Source organism: Colossoma macropomum, unplaced genomic scaffold (genome assembly GCF_904425465.1).
Source record: "Colossoma macropomum unplaced genomic scaffold, Colossoma_macropomum, whole genome shotgun sequence".
NCBI lineage: Eukaryota > Metazoa > Chordata > Actinopteri > Characiformes > Serrasalmidae > Colossoma > Colossoma macropomum.
In genome coordinates, this window is record NW_023494802.1 from 5,586,684 (window position 1) to 5,606,693 (window position 20,010).

At 40.3% G+C, this 20,010-nt stretch overlaps 1 protein-coding gene across 2 annotated transcripts; it reads left to right on the forward strand.

Moving 5' to 3' along the window:
* The first annotated feature begins 10,943 nt into the window (after positions 1–10,943).
* Positions 10,944–17,005, forward strand: nr4a1 (nuclear receptor subfamily 4, group A, member 1). Of its 2 annotated transcripts, none has more exons than XM_036591820.1 (7): positions 10,944–11,089; positions 12,798–13,558; positions 13,729–13,858; positions 14,027–14,190; positions 14,306–14,508; positions 14,679–14,857; positions 15,293–17,005. In XM_036591820.1, exons 2-7 carry the CDS (start codon positions 12,800–12,802, stop codon positions 15,547–15,549), a joined length of 1,692 nt encoding a protein of 563 aa, XP_036447713.1. In that variant the 5' UTR covers positions 10,944–11,089; positions 12,798–12,799; the 3' UTR covers positions 15,550–17,005. The 2 variants fall into 2 exon arrangements, with proteins under 2 accessions (XP_036447713.1, XP_036447714.1); XM_036591821.1 differs by having other exon boundaries at positions 10,962–11,089; positions 12,889–13,558; positions 15,293–15,779.
* The last annotated feature ends 3,005 nt before the right edge of the window (positions 17,006–20,010 follow it).

Consider the following 20,010-nt stretch of genomic DNA (forward strand, 5'->3'; position numbering starts at 1 on the left):
AAAGTTGCTGAGATGCAGATACAGAGAGAGGAAAACTCAGCTGCAGAAGTTTGAAACCAAACAGGTGCTAAAGCATTCTGTTTGAGGAACAGGTGGGCCCAGCATTACTGTGTGTGTGTGTGTGTGTGTGTGTGTGTGTGTGTTAATTTAGGATGAATGCACTAATGCACACTGAAAGTTCTGTTCTGTATATTTGGTTTCAGAATAACACCAATTCTCTTTTTCTCTTATTGTCATTTTTGACTCGCTGTGTTAACTTGGTGAACAAGCTAAGCGATAGCAGGATTTGGATCAGATAATACGACCTGCATGTGCATTCTCAAACAGTTGTATGCAAAAGTTTGGGCCACCCTAGCCGAATTACATATTTTATTGATTTTTGAAGTGAAACTATTTTATAAACAACATATACAGTTATAACAGTCAACATATTTTTTAAACGTTAATGCACAGGTACTGTATATTTGAGCAACTTTAAAAAATAGAAAAAACAATTGTAACATGCAAAAGTTTAGATACCCTACTGGGTCATTACTTTGTAACTTAGGGTAACAAGACATCCTCGTTTTCTGGGGACAGTCCCTGTTTTTGGTGGTCTGTCCCCGCCTGGAGCTGTCCCCGGAAACGTCCCCATTTTTAACTGTGAATTAAAAACACATTGGAAAGTCCTAAGAAAGACCTGGCAGCAGAGCAGAAGGGCAGACGTCTCACATTGTGCATGTTTTGGCCAACAGAGGGGGTCTGGCTGCTGCTATCTGCTAACCATTTCTACCACTTGCTCATCTAGCTTTAGAGAAAAAATACTGCTGTGAAAAAAACTTGACCAAAAGGTATCAAGTGTCAATTAAGTCCACATCACCACAAACATCTTTTCTATACACAAAGTAAACCAGGGATTAAAAGCAGGGGTGGGGTTATGGGACTTGAATCATACTAGTAGGTGATAGGTAGGCTGATGTGTATAGGCATACAATCTACTTGAATGTAGGCTACCATGTAGGCTCAACAATTAGTGCAGTTTTAAACCGTGTCACTTTTTTAGCCATTCATATATAAAATATGGCATATGTTGATAGCAGGCATCTCTGTCTCTCCAGAACTGGAGCTAGCCCAGTGTTGGGTTTAGGGACTGGCTATTGGGCTATTAGCTTCTCTCATCATAGTAGCTACTGTATGTTTTTCTGATATGGTTTTTAAAGTTACGTAGTTAGTACCCAATTTTATCAGTTGGCCTTTGCCATAGTTTACTACAGTACAAGAGTTACCATAGTCAAAATACATGAAACTGGAACATTTCCACCCTTTTTATTTCATAGAGAAAACATTGCATATTTTAAAAATGTATTTACTACTGTTTTTGTTCCAGAAATCTGGTCACCTTATCGTAACCCCATTTGGCAGGGTTCACAGCTTACAAAGACCTTTTGTGGTCAGCAAGGAGTCTTTCTGTTCTTGTTTTAGAATTTTTTTTCCCACTATTCTTTGCAGAACACTTCAAGTTCTGTAATATTCTCAAGCCATCTTGTATACACAGCATGTTTAAGATCTAACCACAGACTGTCAATGATGTTGAAGTCAGTGGACCATTCCAAAAACTTCAGCTTGAGTTTCCTGAAGTAGTTTAGGTGGGTTTTGATGTATATTTTGAATCGTTGCTTCTGTCTGTCTAGATACTGTTTTGCTTCCTTCTTCCTGAAGAAGCCCACGCTTGACAGCTCTGATGTCAACAACTACAGACCGGTATGACTACTTTCTTTCCTTTCAAAAATTCTTGAACGTGCAGTCTATAATCAACTGTCTCTCTTTCTCACGCAGAACCAGCTCCAGGACCCCAACCAGTCTGGCTTCAAACCAGCGCACTCAACAGAAACTGCTCTTATAGCAGTGACAGAGAAGCTGCAGTCAGCAAGATCAGCCAGTATGTCATCTGTCCTGATTCTTCTTGACCTTTCAGCAGCTTTTGACACAGTCAACCACACAATCCTTCTGGACGTCCTCACCAACCTTGGAATCACTGGCTCTGCATGGAAGTGGTTCAAGTCCTATCTGGAGGATCGCTCTTATCAGGTAACATGGAGAGGGTCCACATCCTCTCCATGCAGGCTCTCCACTGGTGTCCCACAAGGCTCGGTGCTAGGTCCTCTTCTCTTTTCTCTTTACACTAGCTCTCTTGGCAATGTAATATCATCTCATGGCTTCTCTTATCACTGTTATGCTGATGACACTCAACTAATGCTTTCTTTCTCACCCTCTGACACACAGGTTTCCAGTCGGATCTCGGCATGTCTGTCTGACATCTCTTCATGGATGGCAGCTCACCACCTGAAGCTCAATCCTAGCAAGACTGAGCTACTATTCATCCCTGCAACTACAGGTCCTCATCATGATCTTGCCATTTCATTCAAGAACTCTCTGATTGTCCCGTCAGCAGAGGCAAGAAGTCTTGGTGTGGTTCTGGATGGCCAGTTATCGTTCTCGACTCACATTGCGAACCTAACTCGGTCATGCAGATTTCTGCTGTTCAACATACGGAGGATCCGACCCTTTCTCTCTCGAGAGGCCACCCAGGTGCTAGTGCAGTCTCTTGTCATCTCAAGGCTTGACTACTGCAACTCGCTCTTGGCTGGTCTTCCGATGCAGGCCATCAGGCCTCTGCAACTCATCCAGAATGCAGCAGCAAGACTCATCTTCAATCTCCCAAAGTTCAGCCACGTCACACCACTGCTGCGCTCCCTTCACTGGCTTCCTGTAGCTGCACGCATCAGATTTAAAACGCTTATGCTTGCCTACAAAGCCAAAAATGGACCAGCCCCTCCCTACTTGATGGCAATGGTCAAATCTCGAACTGTACCATGAGCCCTTCGAGCTTCGAGTACAGCTCGGCTTGACCCGCCATCCTTCAAGGCGCGTGGAAGGCAAGCATCTAGACTGTTCTCTGTACTGGCACCCAGGTGGTGGAACGAACTCCCACTGGCTGTCCGTACAGCAGAGTCTCTCGCTGTCTTCAAACGCAGACTGAAGACACACCTGTTTATTCAGCACTTAAATGAGCACTAAATTAAGTATTGATTGTAATGTATTGTACAGCACTTATGTATTGTATTGTATTGCACTGTTCTGTGTTTAACTCTGTCCCTTTTCACTAGGTGTCAATGACCTTCTGATTCTAGCAGTATCTGAGCTTAGGACTGGCTTTCTCTCTAACCTATTGGTAGCTAGCGAAGATTCTTTCTCTGGATAGACAAAGCACTTTTTGGATAAGAGCGTCTGCTAAATGATGTAAATGTAAATGTAAATGTAAATGCACACTTCAGATGTTGACTATTGTTTAGGTTTTTTTCTGAAGACACTTCTATGCAAATCATGTGGTAGAACATGCATCACCACTCCTGTGTCAGCAAATCCCTTCTGCAGATTCTTTGCTTTCATGCGGGTATTTTGCTTTGTCTTTCTGGCCAGCATATGAGCAGTTCTATCTGAGTATTTTCTTGGTCTTCCAGATCTTACCTTGATTTCCACAGTTCCTCACAACTGCCATTTCTTAATGACATTTCAACTGGAAGTGCTTTGATAGCTTTTATAGACTTCCTCTGATTTGAAAGCATCAATTGGCTTCATTTTCAGACCATCAGTCAGCTTTTAGAGGAGCCCATGGTTGTTAAGTGTTAGCATAAGGTTTGAAGAGTCAGAGAATTTATTACGCTATTCGTCATCAGTTGACAATTCCTAATGACAAATCTTCCTAATGATTTCTGAGACTTTACAACTGGAAAGGTGTCCTTAAAAGTAAAAGTGTGTTAACATTTGCAGGAAAAAAACATATTTTTAAAAATAGTTTGCTACAAATGTTGTGGTTGACATTTTTTTATTAAAAAATCAACAAAATATAATTCATTAAAAAATATATAACTCAGCCTTCTTTAGAGATGTCCACAGGTCTGCTCTAAGAAGTTTTTTTTTCTGCTGTGAGTTTTTAATTCATTGTCACAGCCTTTTCCCTCAGATAGGCCTTTTCAAGGGTTTTTTACCCCCTTAAACTCTAAGGATGCATTGACCCATTTGTCATTCTCGTAACTGCATAATAAGCTACTGGATAATAAGCCTTAAGATTAGAAACTGAATAATAAGTCTAGAGGTCAAGAGGTTAACTTCAAAGTTAAAATAGAACAAATCATAATCTTAGAATAAAGGAACCTTTCTTATTCAGGTTGTTTTCTCCAAATGACAAATAACATTAACAGTAAATTAGTTGCCACATTTTATAACGTGCAAGGTGTAATACCATACAGCACACATATGAAGTAACAGCTGAAAAATAGAGCCTATAACTACTTAATTTCAAAAACTGGTATCTTGGCTAGTGAAATTGTCTTAGGCTAGATTTAAATTGTCTTAAATCTAGCCGTTATATCTAATATTTTTCGTTTTTAGGTTATTGTAAGCTTATTTTAAGATTATTTTACTTATTTGCAGACATTTTTACTTATTTAAGTAATTTTGTCAAATAAAATTATCACACTGTCTTGGCAGATAATTCTGCTGGTTTCAAGCAAGTTTCTTAAACAAGCATAAATATCTGCCCATATAGTGAGAAGTTTGACCTATTAAAATTAGCTAAAACAAGTAAAAATGTCTTGAATATAGTTAAATAATCTTAAAATAGGGTTAAAACAATCTCAAAATTAGACATATTAGATATATCGACTACATTTAAAATAATTTAACCTAATTAAATTAATTTACGTTACCATTTTTTGCAGTGTTGAATCATCAATCTTGTTGTAGTTCAAAAAGGATTAGACTTCCTTGCAGGGGCAGCAAGCTGGCAGATAAGCAGATAAAGGAAACAACAGGCAGATAAGCATGATAAGATATCATTGAAGCAACTATTTATTTCTATAATAAAAGAAAGTAGCAAAATTGGCAAAATTAGAAACCAAAATCTATTTATTTGTGAGGCTTTTGGAGGCCCCCCTAGGGCCCTGGTTAGTCAGGTCCGCGGTCAGATGCCTCGACCTGTGGCATAATGTAAACGTAAATGTCTGTGCAATGATGTTTTGATCCAGACTATTTGGAGTTTGGGGTAATCACACAGATCCTTTAACCCATATGGCCAGTCAAATCACGCACAAGTTAGGCCTGCTCTTCTGGTAAAACTAATTCAGCTCAAACAGGCCTTATGTAGGTTGGTTTTTGTGACACTACAATCTATTCAAAATGGGCTGTTTTGGCAGTTTATAGTTTCCATTTATAATGGACGGCGTGGACTGAGACTGGCACAATTTGGAATTTTAACAGTGTTTACCTACTTCAGCAAACTTTTTCATTTAACACAAAAAAACAATACAATTTCCATGACATAGGACTTATTTACTTTACCATGCTCCGAGAGGGAGTCTACTGCAGACTCTGTTTAAAATTCAAATTTCAGCGGAACCTAAACGGATCAGTGTGAGCCCAGTTCAACGGTCATGTGTTCAAATGGGAATGAGCAGCTGTTATATTAGTATATTGAGTTATTATCCTGAGTCAGCAGACTGATAGTCATGTGTCCTAACTTTAATACGGAATTTGATAACCAGTCGACACTCGTGTTAATATACAGTGACCTAGGAACACAAACTAGTTAATTGTCAGTTCATTCAGGAAGGATAATCTGGTTAGCTTTGGCCAGCAAGCACTATAATGAGGTAACGTTAAGCTAACAAGTAAATGAGGTAAAAGTTGTTATTTTCCCTTCTGATTTTTCTCTTAGTCCTTGGTATTTTTGTCAGAAATAAAAGAACAAAGCACATAATATGATGGTTTATAGCCATTAGTCTTTGCTCAGAAACAGCTAACGTTAACTTAGCTAACATTAGCGCATTGGCACATTTTGACAGGTTAGCAGTGCTGGCTAGCTTCTCTTTTTGTTTTCTGAGAGGTTTGGTCATGCAGACAAAAGATTTAAGACAAAGGAAAGCCTTTAATGTATTTTCATTTGCCACAAATCTCACAGTTTTAGAGTCTAAAATTGCAAAAGAGAAATGTTTCTTCTATTTATTTTCATTGAATATTTAAAATGGGGGGAATTAAATGATACACTAGCTTGCTATCAGCATCTATGTAGGTGTAGACTGATTTAGCCAAAGCTTCTCCACTTGGACACACTCACCAAACCCATATTATAGAGTAAAATTAAATTAGGAGGACGAAGAAGGAGACGTGGTCACAAAAATGCATGTGTTAAAATGCTGCTGTCTTTCAAACCAGCGTGTTGTATTTTAACATATCCGTTCTGAGAATTATCAGCCTTTTAGGAAACCGTCACACTTGGAGACGCTAGCCGTGTTGATCATATGAGCCATTACGCTGCGTGAGGTGTTTTTTTACTGTACTTGTTCCTGGATGACTGGTTGGCTTACAGTAGCCTTTGTTTCTTATTAAAAATGGATCTAGATAGTGTGCGAGTATATTACAGGACGCAGGTGGGTAAGTCGGAACATAATAAGCCTGGCTTTCGTCGTATTGCGCCGGGCTTCCCCATCTGAGGGATTCCTTCTACGTCATCGCGACGTCTGTCTGCTCGGAGAAACAGCAGCTTTTAACCACGCAGTGCAGAAGAGGAAGAAGGCACAACAGAGCGGATCACAGAGTGGAACGAGTCGAAGGAGGGGGATCCGAACCTGAAGAGAGAGTCTGCGGTGGAAAAGGGGGCGTGGCCAGGATCACTTCAACTTTACTACATGAGAAAAAAAAGAACAAAGCAGCACAGAGTAAAAGAAACATTGAAAGAATGGAAAGAACGAGCAATGTCTGCTATCTGTCTGTATTCCAGCATCCAACACTATACATACACTGAAGAAAATGGCTCATGATACAACACGTGTAACACGGCTGCATGCACGTGAATAAAACGTGTTACATCAACACACTTGCTGTTTTCTACACTCTTAAAAAAGATGGTTCTTCAAGGGTTCTTTGGTGAGGACTGTGGTTCTATATAGAGCCACGAACACCCAAAGAACTATTTGCATGCTTAAATGGTTCTTTGCATGGTGAAATGCTTCTTCAGGTAGACGGAGATTGTATTGTTTATTGTACCTTTTTAAAAAAGGGTTGTTCTATTGTTACAAGCTTGACATCATAACAATAGCAGAACCCTTTTTGTAGAACCATTTGCAAAACACATATACAACACATTCTCCATCAGTCTGAAGAACGATTTCACCATGCATAGAACCATTTAAAGCTGAACCGTGCCACATCTGGACAAATATATTTTTTTAATCCCCTACATTTTTAAATGCTTTAATTAAATGCTATTCCTTTTAGTCTTAAAGGCTGCTGACAAAAAAGTTTAGCTTTGTCAGGAACACCTCCAGTCCAGCCTTGCACTGTGATAGCACCTCCTCATTTTGAAGTAGTTAGTAGTTTTAGCTGTTTACCAAAACATATTCAAGATACAGTTGTATAATCAACATGGGCTTAAAGTGCAGACTCTCAGCTTTCATTTGAGGGTATTCACATCCTAATTGGAGGAAGGGTTTAGGAATTTCAACTCTTTAATATGTAGCTGCCTCTTTTTCAAGGGGCTGAAGGTAATTGGACAATTATCTCAAAAGCTATTTCATGGGCTGCATGGGCTATTCCCTCGTTAATCCATCATCAATTAAGCAGGTAAAAGGTCTGGAGTTGTTTCCAGGTGTGGCATTTGCATTTGGAAGCTGTTGCTGTGAACCCACAACATGCGGTCAAAGGAGCTCTCAATGGAAGTGAAACAGACCACCATTAGGCTGAAAAAAAGAAGAAATCCATCAGAGAGACAGCAGAAATGTTAGGAGTGGCCAAATCAACAGTTTGATACATTCTGGGAAAAAAGAACGCACTGGTGAGCTCGGGAACACAAAAAGGCCTGGGTGTCCACGGAAGACAACAGTGGTGGATGATCGCAGAATCCTTTCCATGGTGAAGAAAAACCCCTTCACAACATCCACCCAAGTGAAGAACACTCTCCAGGAAGTAGGTGTATCAGTATCTAAGTCTGCCATAAAGAGAAGACTTCATGAGAGCAAATACAGAGGGTTCACCACAAGGTGCAAACCATTAAACAGCCTCAAAAATAGAAAGGCCAGATTAGACTTAGATACAGATTAGCCAAAAAAACATCTAAAGAAGCCAGCCCAGTTCTGGAACAGCATTCTTTGGACAGATGAAACTAAGATCAACCTCTATCAGAATGATGGGAAGAAGAAAGTATGGAGAAGGCTTGGAATGGCTCATGATCCAAAGCACACCACATCCTCTGTAAAACATGGTGGAGGCAGTGTGATGGCATGGGCATGCATGGCTTCCAATGGCACTGGGTCACTAGTGTTTATTGATGATGTGACGGAAGACAGAAGCAGCTGGATGAATTCTGAAGTGTACAAGGATATACTTTCTGCTCAGATACAAACAAATGCAGCAAGGTTGATTGGACGTCGCTTCACAGTACAGATGGACAATGACCTAAAACATACTGCAAAAGCAACCCAGGAGTTTTTTAAGGCAAAGAAGTGGAATATTCTGCAACAGCCAAGTCAATCACCAGATCTCAACCCGATCAAGCATGCATTTCACTTGCTTAAGACAAAATTTAAGGCAGAAAGACTCACAAACAAGCAACAACTGAAGACAGCTGCAGTAAAGGCCTGGCAAAGCATCACAAAGGAGGAAACCCAGCGTTTGGTGATGTCCATGGGTTCCAGACTTCAGGCAGTCATTGGCTGCAAAGGATTCTCAACAAAGTATTAAAAATGTACATTTTATTATGGTAAAGTTAATTTGTCCAATTACTTTTGAGCCCCTGAAATGAGAAGGCTTTGTAGAAAAATGGTTGCAATTCCTAAACATTTCATAGGATATTTTTGTTCAACCCCTTGAATTAAACCTGAAAGTCTACACTTCAATTGCAACTCAGTTGTTTCATTTCAAATCCAATGTGGTGGCATGCAGAGCCCAAATCATGAAGATTGTGTCACTGCTATGTTGAATAGCTCATCAGGTGGTTACTTTCACTACGTGAAAAAGTGAATGTGAGAGTTTAGAACTACAGAGCATGTGAGTTGATTTTTATCATATGGAAATCCAATCTGTGAATACACCACAAGGACTGTGTGACTGAGAGAGAAAGCCCCGTTATAGCAAGAGTAGGCAGGCTGTGTGGGAAGCCAAAGGAGGCGAGAGGGACATTTCTTCTGTGGCACATTAAGAGCCGTTGCTTTCTTTCAGCGTCTAACAGTCTATCTGATTCATATGATATACATGCATGGAAAACATATAAAATAGTAAGAACTTCTGCATCTAAAGATTTCACTATGTGCCCTTTATTTTATGAACTGATGTGATGAGGTTCCCAACCCCAGGCATGGAGGCCTGCTGCCCTGCTTCAACACACCTGATTCAACTAATCATCTCTTTAACAACAAGTTGATGTGAGTGTGCAGGGCAAACACTAAAAGGTGCAGGGGCCTGTCCAGGACCAGGGATGGCAAACACTGGTTTAGACTACTTGCAATAAGTTTATTACTGATTTAGAGCAGCAATAATGACTAACTACTTAACAGCTTTTGCCTCCAGCTATAGGTCTGCTATGTATTTGTTTAGATGATTAGCAGGATTGAGACCAGCCAGAGAAATTAATTAGGAGTCTTTCAGGTAATTCTTTTTTATAGCATAGAAAACTTTTCACCAGAAAAGTGACAAGAATTGTCCTACAGCTTACAAAGTGCAAAAGGCCTACTGTGCAGTACAATATTGTAAGAAAGCAAATATCATATGTTTGAAACATCTGTTAAAAAGTAATTGTCATCATAACTCATTTTGGTGTCAGCTTAAATTACCTTCTACATCATAATATTCAGTAAATATCACTCACTTTTGGAGATCCACTGAACACAACCTTTTAAGGAAACCAGTTTGGTGACTCTTTTAAGTTAAACAAGAAATTAAAGCAAATTCCTTTTAAGTAGAAAAAAGTGAGCTTTGTCACCACAATTCTGTCATCAAGCTCAAAGGAAAGCTGAGGTTTACAGCGCAGTGAGCCACAGTCAGATGATGCAAGCACTTACTTTAGGCAGACATTTCACTTCCGTTTCAGATGCACTACAGCGTTTTAGTGTTTCCACAGGGTGACTCTCTCCCTCAGCACTGATGGGGGACTGTGTTGTATATGCTTTGTGAAAATGGTTCCATGTAGCACCAAAAAGTGTTCTTCTTTTGTTATGATGTCAAGCTTGTAACAATAGAAGAACTGTTTTTGGTGCTATATAGAACCATTTTCAAAAACGTTCTATATAGAACCATATACAACACATTCTGCTTCAATCTGAAGAACAATTTCACCATGTAGAACCCTTAAAGCATGCAAATTGTTCTTTGAGCGTTCATGGTTCTGCGGAGAACCATTGTCTTTATTAAAGAACCCTTGAAGAAACATCTTTTTTAACAATATAAGGTTCATATTTGCATAGAATTGTTAAACAGTGTGTTTTTTTTAGTGTGCAATGGCAAAGAAGGCTATTAAATCTATTATATAGGAGCAGAAGTCAAACAGCTATAGTGTCTTTAAAAAGACACCTATAAAAAAACACATTAAATTTTATCAGGCTTGCGCTTTAGGGGACTTTACCAGTTTTCAACAGTCTTTCCTCATCACTTTATCATCACATCCTAAAATCGTGTCTTCCCCCTCTTTTAACTATTTTTATCCAAATTCAACGAGCTCAGCTAAATTTAGAGCAGCGAGCGCGCGGACTGGCTTTTGTCTTTTTTTTTTCTGCGTCAATGGAATCCCGTGCGTGCGTCATCACTTCGTGACGCAAGGTCCCCTGATTGGTCGGCGTGAGCGGAAAGATTCTCCGAGAGGTTCCTCCCCCCCCTACTCGGGAAGGACGCGCCTCTGACGTCACGGCACAAGTACAGCGAGGATATATAGAAAAAAAAAGAGAAAAGAAAAAGACGAGCCCGGAGAAACGTGAGAAAAGCAGACCCGGGCGCGAGCGAAGACGCCAGACTGTAGATGGTGATCCACGGACACAACAAATCAGGTGCAGCAGCTCATAATCAGGTATGTGGCTGGTTTATTGAACTCTTTTACTCTGTCTTATATCGATTGAACGCGTTGGTGTTGTACTGTCACTCCAGTAAAAGGCATAAAGTATCGAATGACTCGAGCAGAAACACAGAGTAGCTATCAAATAAATAAATGTATGAATAAAGCACCGAATAAAGGGCGGCTTCTGTCAGCATAGCAGCTGAAGTTTGTTAGGAGCTGTTCTTCTCTTTAGGGGATCCCGTTCATCTAAAATAAAGAGGTGTGAGCAGCAGCAGAGCAGTCCTGAACCAACTGAACACGATTAAATGTAAATGAACTAAATACGAAGGACTAACGTGCAAACAAGATTCCTCATAAATGGACTTGAGCAGAACTATTATCGATTGAAAATGCTGATCAAAAGATGATTGAAAAATTTTAGTGCGGTAACATGCCTGTCAGGAGACTTACGCGATCATCCAGTCTGACAACGCGCCAGAAGAGAGATCGTTAAACTACTGTAAACTACTGATTTCGCTGATTTCTGATAATAAAAGAGACGGAGGGGTAAACAGCCGTTTGGCTACGGCTGATGTGTAAATTAACTTAAAGCTCTCTGCACGAGCGCTGCACTGCAACAGGTGGCACGAGACGCGCAGTGGACCCGTGCTTGCCTGCCTAACTTGAGCTGTGTTGCAGTCTCTGGATGTGGTTGCAAGAAATAGAGAGCAGCCGATTCCATTCTGATGGATTTGTGTTTTTCTGAGTGCCAGTAGTTATTAGTCCCGAGTGTTTAGATTTAAGTCCTTTTATTATTATTATTTTATTTATTTATTTATTTATTTATTTGGGGTAACTTTGCTTTGCTCTGCTAGCATAATTAAAGTAGAATTATTTTACTTGAATATAGTTTTAGGTTACCTTATCCACCTCTGCTTGTCGCACTGTATGCTGTCAGATGCTCTTCGATAGAGGGCGCCGTTTTGGCAGTTTCCATAATCAACGAGCCTCCCCGTTGTTTAGGCTGTCTGCCTGTCATTGCAGACAAAGTTGACTAAGGTGATTACAGGAAGCCCTGAGTTCATGTTCTTTACCTTTCTCGAAGTATAAAATGGCTTGAACCTTAAAAAAACGTAAAAAGTTAAATAACAATGTATGCAGGACGAAATGTTGCAAGAACATTGTAATATGTGCAGAAAATGCCAACCTGTGAAATGTGATTAGGCTATAAAAGGGTGAATCGAATGAACCACCTCAGCTAATAGACGGGCTAAATCGATGATGGTCTGTTAGATGGTATTGCAGCAGTTCATTTGATCTTTATGTAATCTCATTCATGTCCTCTCCAGCTGGGGCGTAAATGAAAGTCGACTCTTGAGTCTTCTTCATCTAAAATTATGCAGAATCATAAGAGGTATAAATAGGCATTGCTCTGGAAGACTGCTTTCCAGGCTTTCTCAGAAAGTGCTCTTCTACTCTGAGCTGGTTGGAAAATGGACTTCATCTCCTGCAATGATGATTCCATCAATGAAGAAGCTCTTTCTCTAGGTACTTCAGGTTAAAATATTTCTATATATAAAGTGGCTTGAGGATCAAAACGATAGTCTATGTAGTTTGTCCTTGCTTTGACAAGATTTTCTTGACCCAGTAAGTTAGGGACACACTTTAAAAGGAGCATCAGAAGCAGTTTTAGTAAAACCTAGCGAGATTATAAAATAGCTCTTGTGGTTCTGCTCCACAGAAATGACCTGTGTTCAAAGTCAACATGGAGTCCAGTCCTATGAGAGCACCCTCTTCAGCTCAGACTTTCTGAACCCTGACTTCACCTCCAGGTTGGCCATGGACATGAGTGACCAGCAAGAGCAGCTTTCTGCTCCTTCCCTGCCGAGTATCACCTCACTGGTCGGAGGCTATGGGGGCGAGTTTGATTCCTACTCCTGTCAGATCTCCACTGCCACCACCTCAGGACAAGATGCCTTCAAGTTGGATGACATGCCGGTTTATGGCTGTTACCCTGGAACATTTACCTTGAGTTATATGGACGACACGCTGCCCACCTCAGGTGGCTCAAACTGTTTTGGTAGCCCAGCCTCAGCCCCTTCACCCTCAACTCCTGGTTACCAGCCTATGGCTGCCTGGGATGGAGTCTTTGGGCCCTGCTCTCCTGATCCAGGCTGCTGGGGCACAGAGAAGACGCCTCTCCACCAGACCCCTTCTTTCTTTACTTTTGGTCCTTTACCAGGGGGTGAACTTTCTCCTCTGGGGCAGCTGCAGCCTCAGCTGACTGATCAAGATCCCTTCTCCCAGAGCCCGCAGAACAGCTTCAGTCCCCTCGGCCTGGATCACAGCAGCAAGGACAACTCAGCCCTGGTGGACAGTCAGGTGTCTCCCAAGGCCAAGAGTCCAACCGGAAATGAAGGGTGCTGTGCGGTGTGTGGCGACAATGCCTCCTGCCAGCACTACGGAGTCCGCACCTGTGAGGGCTGCAAAGGCTTCTTTAAGGTCAGCGCAGAGTCTAATAGAATACAGTCAGCATTCTGCACAAAAAGTGAAGAAGATAAAATGATAATTTCATAATTTAATGTATTTGAATCTAGATATTTAATGTTATTTATTTATTGTGTGCCTTGGTTGACCATGTTGATTTGAAAGAGCTCTTGTTTGTGTTTTAGCGTACGGTACAGAAAAATGCCAAGTATGTGTGCCTAGCCAATAAAGACTGTCCGGTAGACAAACGGCGGCGGAACAGGTGCCAGTTCTGCCGTTTTCAGAAGTGCCTGGCAGTAGGAATGGTGAAAGAAGGTGAGAAATCAACTCATATTTTTCTTTACTTACCAAGAAATTGTAATTTCTTTAAATAATAAAATCCAGTTATAGTCATGAACTGTCACTATATATCATGCAACAAGATAATTTATTGCTGATAATAGTTTAACGTATGTCATTTTTGGTATTCTTGGGTCTCCCCAGTTGTGAGAACAGACAGCCTGAAGGGCAGAAGGGGTCGCCTGCCCTCTAAGCCAAAACCAGTCCAAGAATCAGCATCTGTTGCCCCTCCTGTGAACATCATTGCCTCTCTTGTGACAGCTCATATGGACTCCAACCCAGTCATTGGAAAATTAGACTATTCAAAGGTGAGCCAGTTTTGAGCTTATGCAACTTAATTTATCTTACTTTGCTGCTGCTCCACACTAATATGAGAAGAATGTCAGCCCCTTGCTGATTACATTTTTTATGTATTCTGTCCAGTATCAGGAAACAGTGGTTAGCCTGTCTGAAAAGGAGGATGCCAATGACATCCAGCAGTTTTATGACCTGCTGACGGGGTCTATGAGTGTGATCAGAAAGTGGGCTGAGAGTATCCCTGGATTCACTGCCTTCTGTAAGGAGGACCAAGACTTGCTCTTTGAATCAGCCTTTGTTGAGCTCTTCATATTACGGCTTGCTTACAGGTACAGTAAGTCTAATCTTTCTCATGATTTTAAATAAACCATATGTAATGATTTGAAATCAAGTACTATTGGAAAAAGTGCTACATGTCACAATTCCTTTAAGAACTGAATAATCAGAAGCATAGCTGCTCCATAATTCTAATAGATTTCTTTCTTCTTGTCCATTTAAGATCAAACCCAGAGACAAATGAATTGATTTTCTGCAATGGGGTGGTTCTTCACCGCATGCAATGTGTGCGGGGATTTGGGGACTGGATTGACTCTATCATGGAGTTCTCTCAGAATTTACATCGTATGAACCTTGATGTGACTGCATTCTCCTGTCTTGCCACACTGGTGATCATAACAGGTGAGTTTCACACTTTTAGCTCATTATCTTCTAGCTCATTATTACACACACACACACACACACACACATTTTCTAAGCCACTTTGTCGTGGGGTAGGGAAGCATACTGATATCAAATGCATATTGGTATTGGTGGATATTGTTTTAAAAAATATTGGCATTGCACAGATGTTTAGATTTGACTGATTTTAAACTGATATTTCATGACGTGTATTGAGAAAGAGCAGAGCATTTATGCAACGATGGGCTACTATCCTTAAATGTCTGCATTCTATAATTGTTCATGACATTGGCATTGGTAAAAATGTGCATGACAAATAGATATCAACATTGGCCCACACTTCCCATATTGGGACATTCCTTGTAACAGCATGAAAGGTGTGAGGCCTTTTGACGCAAAAATGAAATCTAAAATTCCGACCTCTTTCTGTTTCAGATCGCCATGGGCTGAAAGAACCTAAACGAGTGGAAGACTTCCAGAATTGTCTAATCCCGTGTCTCAAAGACCATGTCTCTGCAAGTGTCTCGGAAGCAGCTCGACCCAACTATCTGTCACGTCTGCTGGGAAAACTGCCTGAGCTCAGAACACTGTGTACTCAAGGCCTTCAGCGTATCTTCTACCTTAAGCTAGAAGACCTTGTCCCACCTCCTCCCATCGTAGACAAGATCTTCATGGATACCTTGCCTTTCTGAAAATAGCTGGGATGTTACATACAAAGACAGCTGATGTGACAATTTGATAACAGACTTGGTCTAAATGTGAACAAAAGTACAGTAGTACTTCGGGAGCACTTGAAGACTTCTTGTTGAAGGATGGAAAGGCCTGCTATTCTTTATTTTCTCTCTATTTGGAATGAATTTAATGAAAGATGATGGTGTACCACTGCCATCTTCTCACCAGAGGACACTGGTCTGTTCTTTCCCTATCATCACACACTTATCTTGGAAAATCTTGCAGCAGAGGCAGCATTGCCAAGTGTCCCTAAAAATTCAAGAACTGTGCTTTGTTGCAACCTTTTGGAACTGTGGCTTTTGATATGACTTTATCTACTGTAACAATCAATGGCATATTGTGATGGCGACGAAGGGACATAGTATGTGGTATCTGAGCAGCTGAGGCAGAAAAGGAATCATACCCATATCTTCATGCTTAAACAGTATTACAGCTTTGTATATTTCATGTATGTGAACATACATGTTTATGACGTCCAGAGAAATGAGTGGTGCTTAAAAAACACACCTGTGGCTTATTAGAAGCTGAAGAGGCCATGGACCAAAACTAACATTGTTTACTTGGACATGCAAAATTACAAAACAAAAGCCTTAACCATACTTAACAAAACAACACCTCAGTAATCAACATACTAATTCATATTCGAAGGCAATATTGGGCTGTGGTGCAGAAGGGCTGTGAATACAGTCGAGTATTAGGTTGAACATTGCTGTGGGATTGAGATTTAAGTCCCCGAAGTACCATGTGTCACCCTGAGTAAGCGTTTGGGAAGAGGGCTCTCCACCCTCCCATTGCTAAACAGCTCACCAGCCATTCAGGTATTTTTTGTCCTTATGGCAGAACAGGGTGCTTTGTATTCTCCCCTGAATGCACCTTCTAGGTATTTGTTAGATCAGAGTTTTTTTTTTTATGCAGTGGTTTTAGCAAACAAGCATCTTCGCATACAGTGCTGTATCTTTGATAGTGCAGGTTTGGAACAGCTTATGACAGTGATTATACATTTCCATCAAAATAGCCTCTGATGGCATCTGGCAAACATTTGACTGTTTTTTTAAGACCCGGTGCAGCTACTTTTCAAGCACTCAGTGCAGCCTCTTAAAAGCATCTTACCAGACATCTCTGAGTATTGTCACTGACTAATGAATTTGTTTAGCGTGCCAGCCAAAATTTAGATTATACATATTTGTATGTATTGTATGTATAGAGATGACTAGATATTCTATATATTTTGTCTTCAGAAGAGAAAAGGTTTGGGCATTATGATGTTTTTTGATATTTTTTATATTCCTAGATATACTTTATCTTTCATTACAAATGTTGTTCAGCATTATACATAAAGTGAACATGAACAATCGATGTCATGTATTTCAGTCTTTTTTATCCCACGCACAAAATAAAAGCACACTTAAATGGTCATTTGTTCTTTGGGATTGGGATAAGACAAGAAGCGAGCCAGTAGCTCTGCGCAAAGATTTTTGATTAAATAAAAGCAAAACCCAAACAGTCATGACTGGTGACATATTCTGTTTTTTTGCATGCAATTCCTCATGCACAATGTGAGCAATGTTGACTTCATCCAGTTACTTCTCCTTTCGTTTGTTAGTGAGACAATGTGTCCTAACAGCACTTTTCACCCTTTCAGAGCATGACACTTTTGTCCTAGTGAAAGGATCAATTCATCACGTACTGTAGTGATACATTTGGTCCAGAAAACACCCATAATTAAACCAAGGATATGCTATGAGGAGCGCTTACGTTGACTTCATCATTGTGTTTAGGATGGATCAAAATCGGCCTTTTAGTTTCTTTGTTGTCGCAAGTCTTTTTGTCCAAGATTATTCAGGTGGTACATTGCAACTTCAGCCCATTAGATTCACAGACCTTGAATACTGACAAGACACCAGCAATAATATACGACAGGGGTGTTTAATTCCAGTCCTGCAGGGACAGTTTCCAGCAGTTCCCGCTTCAACAAAAATGGTCCAACTTATCTGTTGATTTTCAGTTTTAGTAGGTGTCTTTGAGCAGGGAAATCACCAAATTCTTCTGAACACTGGCACAGACTAGAATTGAATACCCCTGACACATGCCTTCACAAGCTTTAGCCACTTGCCATGTTCCTGTCATTTGTAAAAGTCATAAAGGTTCCCAGTGACAGAAATAATACAAAAACTGACTAAATGTGAAAAGTGAGTTTGTGCAACGTTTCAGTTGTTGAGAAGATGATCTGCGGCCTGCAGCAGCCCATCCCTCCCCCAGTGCATGTCTGTAAGTGAGTAACACTCCTCTTATCAAGTTTCACCCAGCTGATTTCATCACCAAGTCATAAGACTGACTTTGACTTCGAGGCATGGGGGCTCCAAGCATGTTACACACCTTCTAATAAAGGGGGAAATTATGAACGATGAGCCATAGGTGTCTCTAGTGACATGTTCAGTTACAACCAATGTAGATTAGCAACTTGTTGCCTTTTTTAAAACAAACTCGCAGAGGTGGTTTCAGACAAGCAGACCCTTCCAGCGGCTGACCCAGTCACACCATGCAGCATGGGTGTCGCATGTCCCCTCGGGAACATGAAATTCTGTGGCCTAATTTTGGGCCACTGTAATTTGCGCCGATGACACCACAACTGATGAGGAGAGCCACGCACGTTGTGAATGTCATCTATAAAGGAACTGCCTTCATGGTGTGCATTCAGTACAGGCCAGGGGCTTTGGGGGTTCAGGGAGGACCCCCCCAATGTCACAGGGGAAGTTAGGAGTTATAACTGGTTATGCAAAACACCTTGGCAGTCTGGGTTTCATATTCAGAGCCAATGTGTTGGTTAAAATGTTATAAAGAAAACAATACAGTTTCAAAGACGTGATGGTATATTAGTCTAGCTGTTAATTACTTTTATTATGACAATTATCACTTTAGTGTATTTGTATTTTACTATGCAAAAAAGTGCACAAAATGTGTAGTGTTTATACTGAAATCATTATCATTCCACCTGTGATGAAAAACCTTCCCATGTATTATGCATGCCATTTATTTAACTACACATTATAGTTTACAATTGTATGTTAGGGTACCATATATAAGTCTAATTATGATTTAATATATGTAACCATGAGGTGTATATGCAGCCATTCAGTATAATTTATTAATTTTTCAGTGTCAAGAAAAAAGGAGAAAACATATTTAACAGAAAACTACACAAAAACTCAATAACTAAATATGATCTCAGAATTTCCAGTATTCACTGGGTCCATCCTTTCTCCTTCCATTCTTTTCAGGAGACTTGCTTTCAGTTTTCCAAAGAAATCTTATACAGTACAAGAAAAGTGCTTACCTCATAAAATTTCATCACAAGTAGATGCACTTAGAAACTGTAAACAGGTGTATGATTCACATTTGCTGATGAGTCTGTTTTACATTATTAACGAGTGATGCAGTGACGCAATCTGCAGTTTGAACTTTGTGAATCTGAGACTTCTCGTCACTTTGGCCTAGAGCTGTTGTCTTTTGTGAATATGAATCAGTGAGAGTTTCCACCCTCTGCTGTTGTAAGAGGCTTGAAGGGAGATATGGGGAGTGACAGAGGAAATCCTATGGTGGGTATTTATAGCTCATCATTGTGGTTCAGTAACTTGATCTGCTGCCTTCATAAAGCAACAGAGCACGATTCTGACATGGAAACGTACATATGCCCATCCTTACAACAGATTCAACACTTGTGGACATGATAGATTATTTTAAACACTAATTAGACATCACAAGACAATTGTCACTCAACAGATAAGCCATAGGCATAGACACTGACAATGACACCTCAACAAACCAAAATAAAAATGAACACAGTTAAGCAACAGATTCAAGGTCTGCGCCATGCAAATAAACATGAAGTCTTTGAGAAGTTTGCACATAAAACAGTCTACAGCTATTAAATTATATAGCTTATAGTTTAATTTGCTAGCTATTAATTGCCAAAGGAGAAAAACAGTGCAAATAACATAAATAATAAGTGAATAGGGATCTACATAGGGATTTTTATTCTCTTATTCTCTAAATCTGTCACTGACTTAAAGTACATTCTTAACTCTTAGGCTGTTGAAAGTGGTGACCTGTTATGAAATTTTCTGTCTGGTATGGCAACCTAATAAGAGCATCTGAAGGACATGGCAGCTCTCTAATAAAAAAATACCATAGCTCATCCAGAAGGAGTAACTGGATAAAGTCACTATCACTCCGATTACAGCTGTTATGTGAATGCAACGTACAAAAATAAACCTGCAGCTTCCATGACTGGTCTGTGCTGTGCTAGGCAGACATTCGTACACACAGCACAGCACACACTACACGCAAAAAATACAGACAATTTGCCCTCTCAAAAGGACTAAAATTACAAAGGAGGCCTCTGACCCCCCTCAACCCTGCAG